Genomic DNA, 14,277 nt, shown 5'->3' with positions numbered 1-14,277 from the left:
ATATCTGTCTCCGAGATGTTTGCCACCATAAGGCAATATCAGCAAAAATATCAGCCTATATCAGCCCAGCTCTGAAACAGATGTCAAATCTTTAATAAAGATCTGACAATCAGAATTTATGTTCAAGAAAACGTGTGGCTAAACAGTTGCTGTCTGAATCTCAAACATTTGAAAATTATGCACCACAACGGATTCAAAAACAGTTAATGGGTCAGACTCAAAATAGATATCAGGTGAAGTCAAATGTCTCAGACTTAACAAATTATCGTTAATCATAGGGTTTGTGTCATGGATTTTAGTGTGTAGCACTGCTGCATTGTCATATATGTTTTGGAAATGATTTGATTTCTGTTATTTATTTTTTAATGAGCAGCAGTACATTTCTCATCACACTTGGTATCTCTTAAATGACGACTTTGTGTCAAAAACACAACAACAAACAAACTCAAAGTTCACGGTTTAATGGGGACAAATGAAAACTGAACCAAGCATTTATGTTATCAACATATCTACATTTAATACAGTTTCTCAAGCTCTAGGATTTCAAGAGAAAAAGAACCCTAACTTTGTCAAGAAATAAAATCTGAGATACACAAGCAAATTATTTACACTGCCTGCCCTCCGACACGAACCACCAACAGGCCTAATTCAACTTCACAGACACACATTCGGCTGAAAAACCTGTAAACTAAAGAGCGCTGAACTGAAAAAAAGTGTTTCACAGAGAATGCCAGTGAGCCAGCACGCAAAAACTTGGACTGAGGTATGGATGAGATCAGATGGTCGTAACTCTTCCAGCATTTGTAAAACAGGGGAGGGTGGTGGTGATGCTAGAGCTCCTCAAAAAATCCTTTTAACAACATAAACTTAGCTTCACACTAATGATTGGTTTACATAAGCTGCTGCAACCATTTTTTTTCATAACTGTGAGAAGATGCATGAAATTAACAGCATAGAGGTGAGGAAAAATGTCAGCCATCTTCTTCTTGCCTTTGCAAAGGAAAAAGAAAATTCACTTCATGCTTGATGTGAGCGTCCACAGTCATTCCAGGCAAACAGCAAACACGACGTCCAAGCACATTTTTTGTTCTTATGATCAACACAGACAGCACAGACCAGTCCTCAAAGCAGGTTTTTTAGCATCAACCTGAACAGCTGAAGTCATCTATCAAAATTCAAACATTTTCAGTTAATATCCAGCAATGTGAAACTTTTTTTTTTTGTATGCAGCGGTCGTTTCCATTCATTTTCTGTATCCAGTTCAAGGCCGCTTTTCATGAAAACCTTGTATAGTCCTGATAAAAAACATTTGAATTACTGTAGGTCAAGCCTAAACCTAAAGAGTACATATGCATACATTCAACTTATTTCAATTGTCTGTAATGGGGTGTGATTGATATGTAAAGAAAAAGACCTAATAATCTACTCAAAATCTTAGTGTGGTGACATGGGCGGGTATGTTTGGAGCGCCACCTGGAGGTGGAGAAGGGACAATTATTTTTCAACTATCATCATGTAAAACTTTGCATATAAACTGATTACGCAGGTTTTTGGCATTTAAGTTACCCCCTCAGCAAATGTACATAAAGAAGTGGGCAAACGCTCTGATGTTTCATGAAAAAATGACTAAGAAATACTGGAGTAAATGCCAAATAAAAGGCCAATGTCAACCACCGTTAAGTGTTTTTCATGTTGGTGGTTTCTGTGAAACACTGGAGTGCAATGCTGATGCTTTCCAAGGATTGTGGCACTCAGAGAAAGAGACAGAGGAGGGAGGGAGCAAGAGAGACCTGAGAATGTGGCCCCTTATTTTGAGTAAAGAAAGGAGTCAGGCTTGAAAGACCAGAAACAGCATGACAGAGAGGAGGAGGAGGAGGAGGAAGTCAGAGAGAAAGTACGGAGAGAGCAGAATGAAGGGGGTTTTAAAGGGAGCAGCAGGCCTTGAACGCTGAGCCTCAGGAGTTTGGAGCGGGAGGTTTTACAGCAAAGATAAAATATGGGGGGACGAGGCAGACCGAGTTACATGGCTCCCGTTTGGTAGTCCATAGTGTGGCTTTTCCCGCTTGTGTAAAGTTCATTATATCCAGGCAAGGGGGTGATCTGTTCTCTATAGTCTTGTGTTGTCCAGGCTTTGTGTTGAGTATCGGGGTATGATGGGAGAGATGGGAGGTGGGGGTCCCTTCAGTAGTCCTCCACCCAGCCGTTCTCCTGGATAAAGGCATCAATCACTTCCTTCATGGCCAGGTTTGGGATCAGCTGGTCCTGGGTCAGGGGACTCCTGGTGACTGGGTCAAAATGGCCAACTCGCTGCAAGGAGAGGAGGTTAAATGCCTGTGTTAACATCTGTGGTTGAATTTTAGACATAAAATATGGAAATAAGATAGTCTTTGTATTGGGATATACCAAGGTCCAAACATGTAATCATTGTAATGAGACTTGTGACAATATAATTTAGTCATACTTATATTTGTGACTAACACATACATATGTATATATACAGTATATACTGGAGATAAAATTTTTAAAATTGCAGAATTTATGACCACTGAAGATTTCAAACAAACAAATTCAAAGTAATGATTTCATATAATTTCTGGTGGGTTTCAGAGTAAAATTTTTAAATTATATAAATTCAGTGGTTTTAACTTTCAACATTAAGTATTCAGAAGTAAAACAATTTTCAAGTTACGTATTCAGTTGCTAATAACACTAAAATATGTTTCCATACAAGAAGCTTCTTGTGTGGATGAACCTTTGCCCAAGTAAATACATTTCAAAACAGGTTTTCTTGCTCAGAGCAGAAGCAGTTACTGTGTTCTGTGAGTTTTCTGCAGTGACTTATTTAGCTCACCACTGTATTTCCTCATCACGCCAAGGGTGCTTAGTTTTTTTTTTTTTAAGTACTTCATTTCTGCCTATCGTGCGTTTATGTGACCAGGTTCATGAACCAAAAGCTGACAAACTACAATATTGGTGGTCATAAGCAAAACATTTTAATTCTGAGACAGTTTGCACGCAGCTGAGAATGATCTTACCTGTAGGTGCTCTTCAATATCCTTGCGATCATAGGTGATTCCACTGGGTGTGATGCAGGGTTCCCTCATCAGCTCAAAACTGATCTTCCCACACAGATAATCAGGGATCTCCCGCTTCTGAACGTACGACAAGACACAACAAGGATCACATGTCACGCAAAGTGTGATATCATAATTGCTACCATGATGCTGTGCATTTTTCCCCTGAAACCACCCTGTTCAGTCCAAGTTTAGATTAAATATTGCACAAAAACAATAATGCTCTTTCTAAAAAAAATATTATTGAATTGCTGAATCAGAGTGCTATATGTAATAAAAAAACTTCTTTCATCAGGATTTCCCAAATCTACAATGAACTGTCTGGCCTTCACACCTTCCTACACCTACAGAAGACAGACAGCCTGTTGTCAGTCTGTGTCGTGTCATTTCAAGTGACAATTTCATGACAAGTACCTCAGCTCAGTCAATAACCATCTATAACAAGCCACAACTCCCAGCAAACAAATGGTGTTGGTCACCATAGAAACAGCTTGGGCTGGAAATAGCACCTAACTGTCTGCCTGTAGGATAGGTGTGTTTTTCACATATGCAAGCCTAAGCATCAGTGGTAGCAGACAGGTTGAACAACGCAGACAGAATGTCCTCACCCTACGAAAACTAAACTGAAATGACCCATTATAATTGCACACAAATCTGAAAGTGCTGAGGCTATTTCTCTTGTTGCTATGTCAACGATAAAAAAAGACAGTGTGAAGTAGGTGTGTACTGTTAGCAAAGATGCTTTTGTGTGGGTGAATGTGATCAGTGCCTGCCTGTCTTTCTGTTTGTTAGCCCTTTGGTGGATGATGGTGACCTTTATTTCCGGGCACAATCCATAGGAGCCCTTCTATAATATGAATAAGCGGGTACGGGGAATGACTGATTGAATGAATACAATTATACACTACAACATGCTCAATTGACAGTATTAAGAATAAGTTAATTTTCATACTCACTTTTCTTTTCTCATCCACTTGAGAGAAGAGCTCATCCATGTCCATTAAATACTTCTCCTAAGTGGATCCATGTTACCAAACATATTCATGAATATTCAGTTAGAATATATTTGACTATATTTGTTCATCAAAAGCATGTCAACCAAATAAGTCCAAGACATATGCAAAACCTACATGTTTTGATGAAATCTTGGCAGCATCGCCTCCATTTTGATTGTCGTCCTGTTTCTCTTTGTATTCTTCTAGTTCTCTGCATAAACACAAAGTTATTATAACTGAAACCTCCATAACAAAATGATGATACCCACTTAACAGGTTCATTCATCAAGCGATCATTACTACACAATAAGCACGCTGAATATTCGACTGCCGCCTCACCTTTCCTTCTCAGCTAGTATGAGTTTGGTCAGATAGGCATGTAACTCGTTCTCCTGGTTGATGCGCTTCTCCTCAATGCTATTCCAACGTTTCTTCTTGGCAATGCGCAAGGCGCTGGGGATGTCATCTCCAAAGTTCAGCCTCTGTTCTTTTGCCAGATTATAAGCTGGAGGAAAAACATCATGACAGCAATACTGGTTTACCACCACACAATGTTTCTTACAGTTTTCTTTCCTTCTGACATTTCTTGTTCCATAGACGACATGTCAATGATTTAGGTGTATACAACTTTCCATGGCTGTTACCACAGAGTAAAAGTGCGTCTCTGAGGATGGAGGTGTAGCAGCAGAGATGAAACATGCATGAACTTTTACTATGATTCACCTCCACGCATACTTAGGTGCTGGGTTTTTGTTGTTTTAGTTTATTATGTAAGTTTAGGCTGGAGGTTACTGGCAGTCTAGTTATTCATCTCTTTTTGCTTTAGGTTTAGTCTTTGTTTTTTAGGTAGTTTAGGGGGAGATGCTGGGAGCGACGGCCCATTGTGCAGTTGGCCCAGCATCTTCTCTCTTTTTGTTCATCTTGGCAGGGGTCTCCAGCCCCTTTTGTTTTCCCTTGGTTTATGTTTGTGTTTTGTTGAATACTTTGGGTTAATTTAAAAAGAAAGCTTGTGAGTTAACTGTTACCTTTTGTCTGGCGTCCTTTTCCATATGTTGCAGCCTCCTACCACTTTGAGCCTTTGTTTACTTTTTTGTATGGAGGCTGTAGCAACCATAATAAAAGCAAATTCTTTAAAGCCGGACATTTACTGAATAAAAAAATATATATTACATCAACTTAACTTCTCAACCTGCATAACCACACTGAAGTATTATCAGTGTTAAATTACTTAAATGTGATGACATTTTTAATAATAATATATATAATATATATATAATAACTTACACTTAAACTGTACTGTAGCTAAGTGAGGGAAGCTGTCATTTGTCTTTGATTGACAATTCTTGTGCATCACGGTGACCCTCATTCACAGTAAGGACGCCTCCAGAACAAAGAAAACAAATGGTACATGTGGGATACATGGATCTGTGTTATCTTGCATAGGCCTATCAAATATTATGAAGTTGCAAGACTGTTCCCTTCAGATAATCATAAAACTGAATCTGTGATCAACATTCTCACTCGTTGTTATGATTGTTGCAATGACATTATCAGGTAAAAGCAAAGCTTCTCGTTTTTATACTAGCCTACTAGCCTACTGACTGGTGTGTGAATTGACCTGGATGTGAAGTTTAATAATATATGTTAACGTTATTGTCTAAAGCAACAAAACGGAACCCCTCTGCTCTCCATTATATGTTTTACTCACAAGTGTGTTAAATAACCTGGACATTAAATGTCCATAGTACAAAATAATACAGTTTTAACTAATTAAACCGCAGCCCACTCATGTCATTTCCTTTTCTTTCCCCTCATCTTCCATCTTCTTAAAAAATGCATATTTAAGCAGTGGCGTACCACTGCTTCTTACTGTATATAGGGGAAACACTGAATATTCTTCCAGTGATAGAAACTCTGACAAAGCATTCTGCTCTACATCCCTGCAAACATATGCTGTGCCTCAGAGAACATGTGCTGGAATAAGATTAACAGTATCGTGAATTTAATTATTACAAGCAGCATTTGAAAAAGTTACTGGATCAAAACTTCAGCCCTGACACCAGTGAGAACAGAAATGGGAGACTAATAGACTATATAAAGAAAGAGACACATGTATGAAAAAAAATAAATGAGGAAATTCAAGAATAATGTGCAACATATAGTAAGAGCAAGCTGCTTCTGTGTAGTGCCACAAAATGTTGCAAAAGTTTCACCGTCTTTTAAAAGTTTGTTCTGACCTTTCTGCAGGTTACCGATGGCCTCATCATAGTTCTCCAGCTCCAGGTGACACTGACCCAAGAAGAAGTGGGCCTTGACTGACTGGCTGTCCAGCTCCAGTGCATGCTTGCAATCAGCCAGAGCCTTGTCATGCTGCTGCAGCTTCACATGGCAGAGAGCCCTGTTGGTGTAGTACACTGCCACTGATGGATTACGGTTCTGGGAGACAGAACATACCAGACGATACACATGCAGTCACATTATGGCACTGCAGAGTAGGCAAACGTTAGCAGAGGAAAAGACACCCCTTTCATTTTTCTAACAAGGACAATAGTCTCCTACAGTGTATTTTAGTTAAGAAAATGCCATTCCACCGTTTGTATTATATTTTACAGAGAAGATTACTCACAATAGCTTTGCTGTAGCATGTAGCAGCCTCCTGGTACTTGCGGCAGAGGAACAGTCGGTTCCCCTGCTCCTTCAGCTCCTGCGCGGTGGAACTCTTCTCCGGGCTGCCGGCCATCTTCTCCACCGGCTCCGCGGGGCCCGCCTCGCCCTGCTTCCCTATCCTGTTCCCCGTCTCTTCGGCTGGCTAACCGACAGGTTCAAGAATGCCCTGTCCCTCCTGGACCTTACAAACCAGACCAGAGACAGTGTGCATGTAAAGTTCAGTCAACATTCACTGCAATGCACCTGCAATGCGCGTCTTGGGGTGAATTTAGGTGCAGCAGTACTTGATGCCACCCAAAAGGCATTCGTTTAATTCGCTGAGTGTGCACACAGCTCAGAAATACAGCGAGGTGGCTAGACTGAATTAACTATTCATGTGACGGTCATCAGTAGAGACTAAATGAAAGGCACGGCTAGCTAAACAGCCGTCAGAAAACATGATACACCCGCGATCCCTCTCGTCAGTACACTGTAACGTTACACCGCTGGTGTACAATGGTAGTTAAAGGTTGTAAACAAGTAACATTAAATATGACTATTACTGTTTGACTGACTAACATTTGAAATTCAACAGTCGCAACAGAAAGCGTGCAGACAAAGTGACATTGTCGTTAACTTTAGATACACGAGAAAGAATAGATCGGTGCTCAGATGTTAGCTAGTTAGCTAGGCTAGCATTGTAAGCTATGTTGTCGATTTACGCCCCGGCGAAAGAAGACAATTCTGCCCCTTCAGCTTTCTAACTGTAGTAAGAAATTACTAATTTGATCAGAGGCTGACAGGGGAGTTAAAAATACAACTATATAAGGCCTGAAAAAATCGTCCTAGAATTTATTTCAACATTTACCTGAACACCGCTAGGGAACCTCAGAATACAGACATTAACCGAGCTAATGCTAGCTTGCTAGCTTGTTTGCTACATAGACTAACATTTTTGCTGCTACCGCTAAAGTTAGAATTTGTTTTTGATATCAAGAGTTTCCGGTCCTTACCTTATAGAAGGAATTTTACATTCAGGTCGAACCGATTTTATATGATATTATATCAAATCTTAATCGATAATTTTTTTCCCCAATACGAGCTGTCATGACAGGTTGTTGTTATACTGACGTCAAGCGCTTACGCGACGTCGACGGAAGCCGAGAGGACGTTTGTGAAATCAATTTACTAATGATGAAATTGGATGAATTAGTTTTATTTCCAATTAAAATGTGCAATCTGTCAGATTGTTATAGGACCCTGGTTAAAAATACGGTATCATGCCTAGGTATTGTTATAGGTAATGCATTAAATAAATAAATGTAATGAACAGTTGTATTTAATAAATTTAAATTTTACCCTATTTAAAAAAAAAGAAAAAATGTTTGATTTGCCCTTCCAGATATTTCTAGCTTTTATTTTTTTTTTTACCTGTACATTTTTTTTTTTTTTTTTTTTTTTTTTTAAGAAAAAGATATAAATTGTTATTTATGCAGCGGGTGAAAAGAAGACAAATCAGTCCTCTGAAAAGCTCAGATCTCTCTGGAACCAGCTGATCAGAAACCCCCTTCACGGCACGGTGAGTAAGGAAAGCCAGATCTTCATTCTTCCCTTTTTTGCCTTTTATTTTCTTCTTTCACAAACTTCTGGGGTTTGATTTTCTGTTCGAGAGTGAACTGACCTGAACTATTGTCAAGTCTAAAAGGGAACCCTTGATCTGTGGAACTGTTGCGAGATCTGTGCTTTTGTTTCTTCATTGTTCACCTTTGCAAACTAATTTTGTTTTAAATGTGAGAACATTATGGTTAAATTAATAATTTAGGTTTAAGGACAGAAAACGCTCGGGTAGGGTTGTGGGAAAAATCATGGTTTGCGTTAAAAACGATCACTCTTGCGAGATCTTTCGTGGATCTGGGGTTCTCTTATTGGGTATACTTCCGTGTTTTGACTTGGGTTTGCATTAGCAGGAAATCCCGAAGTGGATACCCGAAATTACCTTATGAACTGAACTGAAATACATGGAACTGGACCGACCTATTTTGTGTTCTTTAACATAACATTTGAAATTTAAACTGACGGTGTGGGTTTGTTTAAATGGGGCTTAATTCTTGCCTCGCAAATAATTTATTAAATTGTTTGTTGTGAAAAATTACCCAGGGGGAATTGTGTGTTAAAAACCTGTATGTCTTTCCTTTTTTTGGTTTGATTCTGATAAGGCCCTTTTGTTCTGTGAACTCAAAGACAAACTGACACTTGGAGTTGAGTGTTTTCTGAGATTTTGCTTTGAGAGATACATTATTAATTTAATTGAGATTTTAGGTTTTACTCTGTTTTACTGTGGTGGGGGAAAAAACTAAATTAAACCTGTCCAGAGATCTCTAATCAGTTTTGCTGGGGTGGTGATTTACTCTTTGGGGTAAAAACTAAACTGAACCACTAAAACTTTCCAACAGATCCTAATTTGATTTATTTGGTTAAGAGGGTTTACTTGGGCCAAATTTTGAGGCACTGAACAAAAGGAGTTCTCACTGCAAAAGCCCTGAAAAGTGGTGTTTTTCTGTTTAACTTGGGGAATATTTACTGCGGGCTTTCATTTGGACTTAACTGAAAATTTTTCTCTCTGCTTAAATGTCAATTTTCATTGTCCCATTAATACACTGATTTACACTAAGATGACTTGTGCTGCATTGTCACACTGATTATTTGTGTTCTGTTGGTGTGGTGGTTAATTTTTATGAAAAGTGGGTTTATGACAGAGTGTATTCATGCATCCATGTGGAGGATTGGCCTCTAAAACCTCAAACAGGAAACTGTCATATAAACTCTGGCTGGCACCATTAAAAACAAAGATGAAATGTTTGCTGATACTGAGTGCATCATAGTGATTTTGCTTGAAAGGCTTGTTGTAATCTAATAAATATTGGACTGTAATAAAATTAAATAAGAATCCTTCAAGATTTTATAATAAATTTACCCTGTTGCACAGATTTAAGCTAAATACACATAAAGTTTTTTGCAGTTTACTTAGAAAAACAATATTGTATTTTTTCACTGTGATCATTCAAATTTATTTCAGACAGCTATGTAAAACTTCATAAAGTGAAAATGGGCACTGATGCACAGATTAACGTATTTGATGTAATATAATATTTTGAGTTCTGTGTTTTCGATAGTTATATCAACTATATAATTCAGCTCCTCATTCCTGGTAAATTTGGCTTAAATGATGATTCCTCCCTATGGGCAGGTTTGTAAAGTGGATAACTGCCTTAACCTGCTCTTTATAATCTTTACAAGAGCGCTACAACACAGAGTCATCACCAGCAGATGGCGCTCTATAATCAAAATTTTATCCCAACTTCTGAACTGACATGAGTCACAGAAAAAAAAAAAAAAACACCTCAATACTTAGAACCAAAGTAGTAACCAAAAGAAGGATATGTACTATGGTGAGCACACTAGATTTATTTTTTAGGACTGCATAAACTCTTTGAAACCAGAGGGATAATAAGCATCAGACTTATCAAACAAAATCCAGAAAAGTAGAGGAAATATTAACATAATCAGTTTACATGATAGACAGATATTGTGACTGAATTGTGAAAGCAAAAGGTGCCAAAATATTACAAATATTTGATATCTCCCAATTAACTCTTCTTGTCCCACAAACTCTGACCCTTCATGACACTGATCTGTCCCTTTTTTAGGGTGTTTGCTGAGATAAAGGTCAGATTATGATCAAGAATTTAGTATATATTATCAGAGCCATCCCACCCACAGAGAGCCTCAGCCACACACACACAGATCCATAGATGACCTTTATGGGCCTTCATAAAGAGAAGAACATTCAAGTTTAGTCATGGAGGAATTAGCGAGGCTGTGCATGTGGACAGGGTCACTTTCATCCAGCCCGTGGTGCCTCTGAAGGCCTCGCACACAGATCAGCGTGTGAAGATTAGGGCACATCCCCTGAGCAAACACACTGATAAATGTATGAAGGGGGCCGTTGAGCCGCAGACCCACCAGCGCTGTGTGTCCCCAGCTGTGTTTACCCATCTCCGCCAGTCTGGCCCCCTGATCCCCCAGAACACCCACTCACCCAACCAGCCAGCCCCCAGTCCCATCTCCCAGTAAAAGTGGGGTTTCAAACCTCAGAGAGACTGATGAGGACCAACACACTAGAGCTGCATGTTTAGATTCAGAGATGCGAAACTGTAATCAGTGGTGCCGAGGCATGCAATCTGCTGTCCCCTTTATTTTACTCAACTTTTTCTCTTCATCAAATTAAAAAGGACAGAATATTCAGAAGTAAAAGACTTAAGGGCTGCACAGTTAATCAAAATATTGACATCGCACTATGGCCAAGTGCAATATCCAAAATTACTGAAGCTGCAATTATTTGATAAAGGTAAAATGTGTGACAAAACAGGATAATAATGGACTACTGTAGTATCGCAGAGATGTCCTGGCCTACAAAACGTGCTCTCCAGATGTAAGAAAACATGCTTGTTTGGGAGAACCCAGCACATCATCAGTGAAAAGGAAAAATGTGATACAAAAATTATCATTCCCACTAATCTTGACTCATAACACAGATTGTGTGTGAACAGTGTGGCATTAGCAGAAGCTGAGAGTAATTGGAGGGATTAGTTGACTGTTTGCAGAGGAGTAAAAACAGAATAGAAACTCGGTAGTGATGGTACAGATGAATGCTGATTGAAGAACTCAGTGCTGCTTACATTTAAACTTCCTCAGCCTCCCTCACCAGCTCTGTACCCTCTCCTTCTGTCCAATATCCCAACCGTCATCCTCCGCCTGCCATCCCCCCCGACAAACCCAACTGCTGCCCGCTGCACCCGTTGGCTGAGCCTCCAGTAACCTTGGCAACGAGACCAGGAAGTTGCCCGGCTCCTCTGGCACAGCTGAAAAGCTGCCACTTCCTGATTGATTCTGCTCTTTCTTTCTGTCTGTGTAGTCGTTTTCCCATTTGGCAGCGGTGTTGGCTATTCAGCGCCAAAGCGTCTGAAAAGAGAAAAAGGGCGAACACACTCTCCTCAGCGTTAAGGGAAACCTCAGGTTCAAATGGGTAAAACAAAAGCAGTATTTATCCACAATGGTGGCCCTTTGTTTGGTGCGTTTGCTCATTTTGAGAAGGGGAAAGGCTCATAGACTTATTGCAGTTTGTTCAAGTGGGTCTGAATGCATCATGTAGACAAAAGTAAAAGAATAGTTCCACTGTCGTAACTGAAAGAAGATAGAAATGTAGGAAGATATTGTTTGAATTTATGTCTCAGCTGATTAAACAGCATCTTTTAATGTAATGAAAGGAAGGTTACCAGTGCGTTTCACTTCTTGAATAGTCAGACGTGTGCTTATATTGTTATACTGTCAATATACATCATTTATGTCAGTTTATTAGTTAAAAAAAGCAAACTTTTCAATTGTTTTCCTTTTTGCACCTCTTCTATACCCAATTGACACACAATTTAAACCTGCCTACTCTGTAATTAACCATTACACTGTGAAATGCTTATTCAGACACACAAATGCACACACATGCCCAGTTGTCAGTCACAGAGTCCCTTCTTTACATTCACTTGCTCCATTCTAAAATCCACTCCTGTGCCAGAACGCAGACCCCAACTGAAACTTTGTCCACCGAGTATGTAAAGCTGCTCTCTGTACTCATACAATGTCCACCCAGACTGATCTGCATGCACAGTTAATGTGCTACCTGCCTCCGCTTTGGTTGAATGCTGTGCAGAAACACTTTTTCTTACCAGTTTTTAATGATTAAACGCCAGAATGCGACAGAATGAACTATTTTATTCCACTTAGCTGTACTGGTCTTTTCCTCAAAACTTTAAAATCACATTTTACTTTAACTATGCGTACTATGTATTTGCTGCTGTCTAGCAAGAGATGCAGAAGTATCCAGCCAGACAAAGTGGCTTATTTCCTCAGGTTGTGAGACTCATCCTCAGCAGTACACTATGTAAAATAGTTTGTTTTATGTTTATGGCTTATTATTTATTTAACAAATCTACTGTATATAAATTCTGTATATGTAACATTTGTTTTTGTGAGTAGCAAAAAGGTACCTGTACAACTTAATCTCATTACGCCATCCTGTGTTCTAAAATGATAAATAAATCTACCTTGAAGAGTTTCATTATCTGAAACATGTTCAGACAAGTCAACACTTGTCTAAACATGTCCAAATCTGTTTTTAAAAAATGGTGGGAAATGTCCACCTCAAATTATGTAGGGTGTTTTACGTGTGCATGTACTTACTGCAGGGCTGCATGGTGTGGTAAACAAGGAAAAAAGCATACTGCACTTATTTTGACAGATATTGCGATTGCGAAAGGGTTTGTGGCAATGGTCATTTTTACATCACAATATTCATTCTAACTGAAGAAAAATATTAAAATCATTGTAACACGGCATTAGTTAGGGTCTGTATTAAACAAACATGTTTTCATACATCTGGAGAACAGGATTTGTGGGCCAGAGAATCTCTGCACTCTGCAGCACAACTGTACTTCATTATATTGCTTTTATCATATTTTTCTTTGTCAAAAAATTGCAGCCTCTGTGATCTGGATATTGCTGTTGGCCACACTACAATCTCAATAATATTTCAATCAACTGTGCAGCCTTGCTTACAAGTGAAGGGTAATTCATTTTACATGTGCCAAAAGTTATTGAGTTAAGTTTTACAGAATGAGATTATGAAATTATTTCAGAATGATTGTAAGTAATGTTTGAGAAACAAGAAAATAAGTGGGTTTGTTCTCTTCTTTTCTAACTGTTTATCCATTTTGAATTGGACTGCAATTATCCATTCTGTAATGCCCATGTACAACAAGTGCAAAGTTATATTGCAGTTATTTTAACTAACTAACCGGGGTAAGAGTGTTAAGAGTGCATCATTTGCAAATGGAAGCTGCTGCAACATGGGTTGCAGGCTACATCTGACCAGCAGAACTGTTTTCTCTGGTATTTTCCTAGTGAACAACTGACTGCATAAATGTGCCTTTTAGTCTGCATGCCTTAACTCTAAACCACTGGTTTCTAAAGTTGACTCCTTGGGTTAAGAGTTAAATGAGGGGTGTCCTGAAGCTAACCTAAAGGCAAGTAAGAGAAAGGCCAGAGATACCCAAGGGTCAGAGGTCATCCACACACCTCTGCAGCCCCGATTAAGCTTCCTGACAAAAGAAGGGGGTGGAATAACTCATCTGAACTCTAAATAAAAAAGATAGATCCATGTCCTTCATTCAGACCTTGCACACAGGGATGCAAAAAAGTATAGATTGTCGAGGATAGTCGAAGCTTACATTTTAAATAGCAAAGTAAAAGACTTGGATTTTAATATGCAAATAAGCAAAATCCTGTAAAAAGGATTACATAATTTGAGCAGATATTGTGATTAGCAACAACTTAACTTGCACACGTGCATTAAGCAACTTTCTAAAGTAGATAGACTTTTTTGTGGCTGCAAAAAACATCTTCAGTGTCTTTTTGTGGGTTTGAGGCCTTCACAAAGCTAAGCTAAGCAA

At 39.0% G+C, this 14,277-nt stretch overlaps 1 protein-coding gene across 1 annotated transcript; it reads right to left on the bottom strand.

Moving 5' to 3' along the window:
* Nucleotides 1–445: 445 nt before the first annotated feature.
* Nucleotides 446–7,886, bottom strand: stub1 (STIP1 homology and U-Box containing protein 1). Its single transcript, XM_084740324.1, has 8 exons — nt 7,729–7,886; nt 6,696–6,917; nt 6,307–6,505; nt 4,409–4,574; nt 4,205–4,280; nt 4,031–4,087; nt 3,036–3,152; nt 446–2,307 (listed from the first exon to the last, which is right to left on the bottom strand). Exons 2-8 carry the CDS (start codon nt 6,807–6,809, stop codon nt 2,182–2,184), a joined length of 855 nt encoding a protein of 284 aa, XP_084596450.1. The 5' UTR covers nt 6,810–6,917; nt 7,729–7,886; the 3' UTR covers nt 446–2,181.
* Between the last annotated feature and the right edge of the window lie 6,391 nt (nt 7,887–14,277).

This window comes from Lutjanus erythropterus, chromosome 17 (genome assembly GCF_056507025.1).
Source record: "Lutjanus erythropterus isolate fLutEry1 chromosome 17, fLutEry1.hap2, whole genome shotgun sequence".
NCBI classification, from domain to species: Eukaryota; Metazoa; Chordata; class Actinopteri; order Lutjaniformes; family Lutjanidae; genus Lutjanus; species Lutjanus erythropterus.
Note: the sequence above shows the minus strand (reverse complement) of the source record. Positions and strands in the feature narration are given on the sequence as shown.